Source organism: Blastocystis sp. subtype 4 (genome assembly GCF_000743755.1).
Source record: "Blastocystis sp. subtype 4 strain WR1 chromosome Unknown seqid_0755, whole genome shotgun sequence".
NCBI classification, from domain to species: domain Eukaryota; class Bigyra; order Opalinata; family Blastocystidae; genus Blastocystis; species Blastocystis sp. subtype 4.
In genome coordinates this window covers 1-1,841 of record NW_014568792.1, presented here as the reverse complement: position 1 = coordinate 1,841, position 1,841 = coordinate 1, and the positions used below count along the sequence as shown (strand labels likewise).

Sequence of the window (1,841 nt, the reverse complement as noted above, 5' to 3'; positions counted from 1 at the left end):
GCAGCCCAGCGGCTGGTAGCAAAGGAACGAATGAAAGTAGGCTTAAGAGCACGAGCAGCCTCTACAACAATTATCTAAAGGAATATTGTAACGTACTAGTAAGCATAGCTAAAGAGAATAGAGTTATGTGAGTTAGAGGAAAAGGGGAAATCGAGAAAAGAGTTCTGATCGACAATGTCCCAATAATACACCATTCTTTCACTGAAATATGGAGATTATTGGGCAATAGAATAAGAAATGGCCGTATTCTATCAAAACAAAACTAACTTATTCGTTACAGTAATAGAACAGTACGCAGCCCTCCTTGCAAAACCAACACTAGCAGTTGAGCCCAGACACCGTATTGGTATAAGAGTGGATGGAAGGAGGTAATATCGCATTGATACCCGTACTAAAGCCTATACAATTCAATGGTTCAGTAGGAGAATAGAAATCGCGATCACCAGAGAAAAACACAATCACATAGGCACATTGTAGTGATTCTATTCCTTGATAGATAAATAGTTTGTTATTTCTATACATGTGTCTTTGTGTTTTATCATAAAATCACATTATGTTTGCCCAGCTTTACGTTGATCGAGCAGAGAAAGCTCTTAAGGCAGCAGGTGAAGTGTACCGAGAGTAGTTGAGAGATAGTTCCCGAACCGTCCTACCTCATCAAGAAGATCCCGTTTTGGAAGCTTACGGTGAAGTCCTGGAATGCAAGTGAGTTCAAAACGCAGGTGGCTGCTTTGACGGATGATCTTGTGACCGTATTTCTTTGGTAGTAGTTTTATTACACTTAGGAGTATCTGCGATTGAAGGAAAAGGTAGATCATGCAGCAGAACAGGCTTATCATGCTTGTCTTGGAGGTGACAAGGAGAAGATTAAGACCTGTACCACTACTCTCCTTGTATTGGAGCACCAGGCTAAGGCATTTGATGCTATCGTCCCATTAGTAAAGAATGTGCAGAAGAATGTAAAGGTTATTGCAAAGAGCAAGGATGTCCCTTCTGAATATGAGTCTGAACTAGCCTCAATTCTCTATTTTACTAAGTTCTTCTCCATGCCCGCATTTGAGCGTGTGAAAACTCAGCTGGGTTTCCGTTTCGGTCAGAAATATGTGGATCGTTATGTGTTAAAGGACAAGACTGACAATGTGAATGAGGAGTTGATTGAACATTTGGAGGCAAAGATCAAGAAGGGTGAAATTAAGGAGAGATCAAAGGAGTTAATGAAGCAGAGTGATCGTCGCGCTAAGGAAGAGTCACGTCAAATCCAGGAGTCCAATCAGGCTCTTGTGAGTGCTTTAACTACACTTCCATCGTTCTCTTCATCGACATCGAAGAAGTCGAAGAAGTCAAAGAAGTCGAAGAAGGACAATAAGAAAGCAAAGAAAGTGGAATCAGAGTCGAGTGACGAGTCGGATAGTTCAGAGTATGACGAGTCAGATAGTTCAGAGAGTGTGACTGAATCAAGTTCGGAGGAGGAGAAGCCAAAGAAGAAGGAGAAGGCTGTAAAACCAAAGGAAAAGAAAGAAAAGGTAGAGAAGAAGCAGGAAAAGAAAGAAGAGAAGGAAGAAGAAAAGATTGAGAAGGAAGAGAAAGAGGAATCTATAAAACCTGAAGCTGCTCCAGCTCCTGCTGTGGCGGAAGTTGCTCCTGTAACACCTGAAGTAGCTGTTGAGGAAAAGCGGGAATAGTGTGTCATTTGTTCTATGTTTGTTGATTCATGTGGATCAATTTGATTTAACAGGGGTATGAACAAACAGAATGCTAGCAATCATATTCACTTCTTTCCCTGTTGAGCCATCATCTGTTGCTGATAAGCCATCTGATAATAAGCCATTTGCTGGTAATAG

The 1,841-nt window shown here is 41.2% G+C and overlaps 1 protein-coding gene across 1 annotated transcript; it reads left to right on the top strand.

The window, feature by feature from the left end:
* Positions 1-553: 553 nt before the first annotated feature.
* Positions 554-1,682, top strand: JH06_5413 (hypothetical protein; the record flags this gene model as incomplete). The annotated part of the gene is made up of 3 exons (XM_014669268.1): positions 554-605; positions 637-752; positions 786-1,682. The coding sequence occupies 3 exons, from the start codon at positions 554-556 to the stop codon at positions 1,680-1,682; spliced, it is 1,065 nt and encodes a 354-aa protein (XP_014524754.1).
* Between the last annotated feature and the right edge of the window lie 159 nt (positions 1,683-1,841).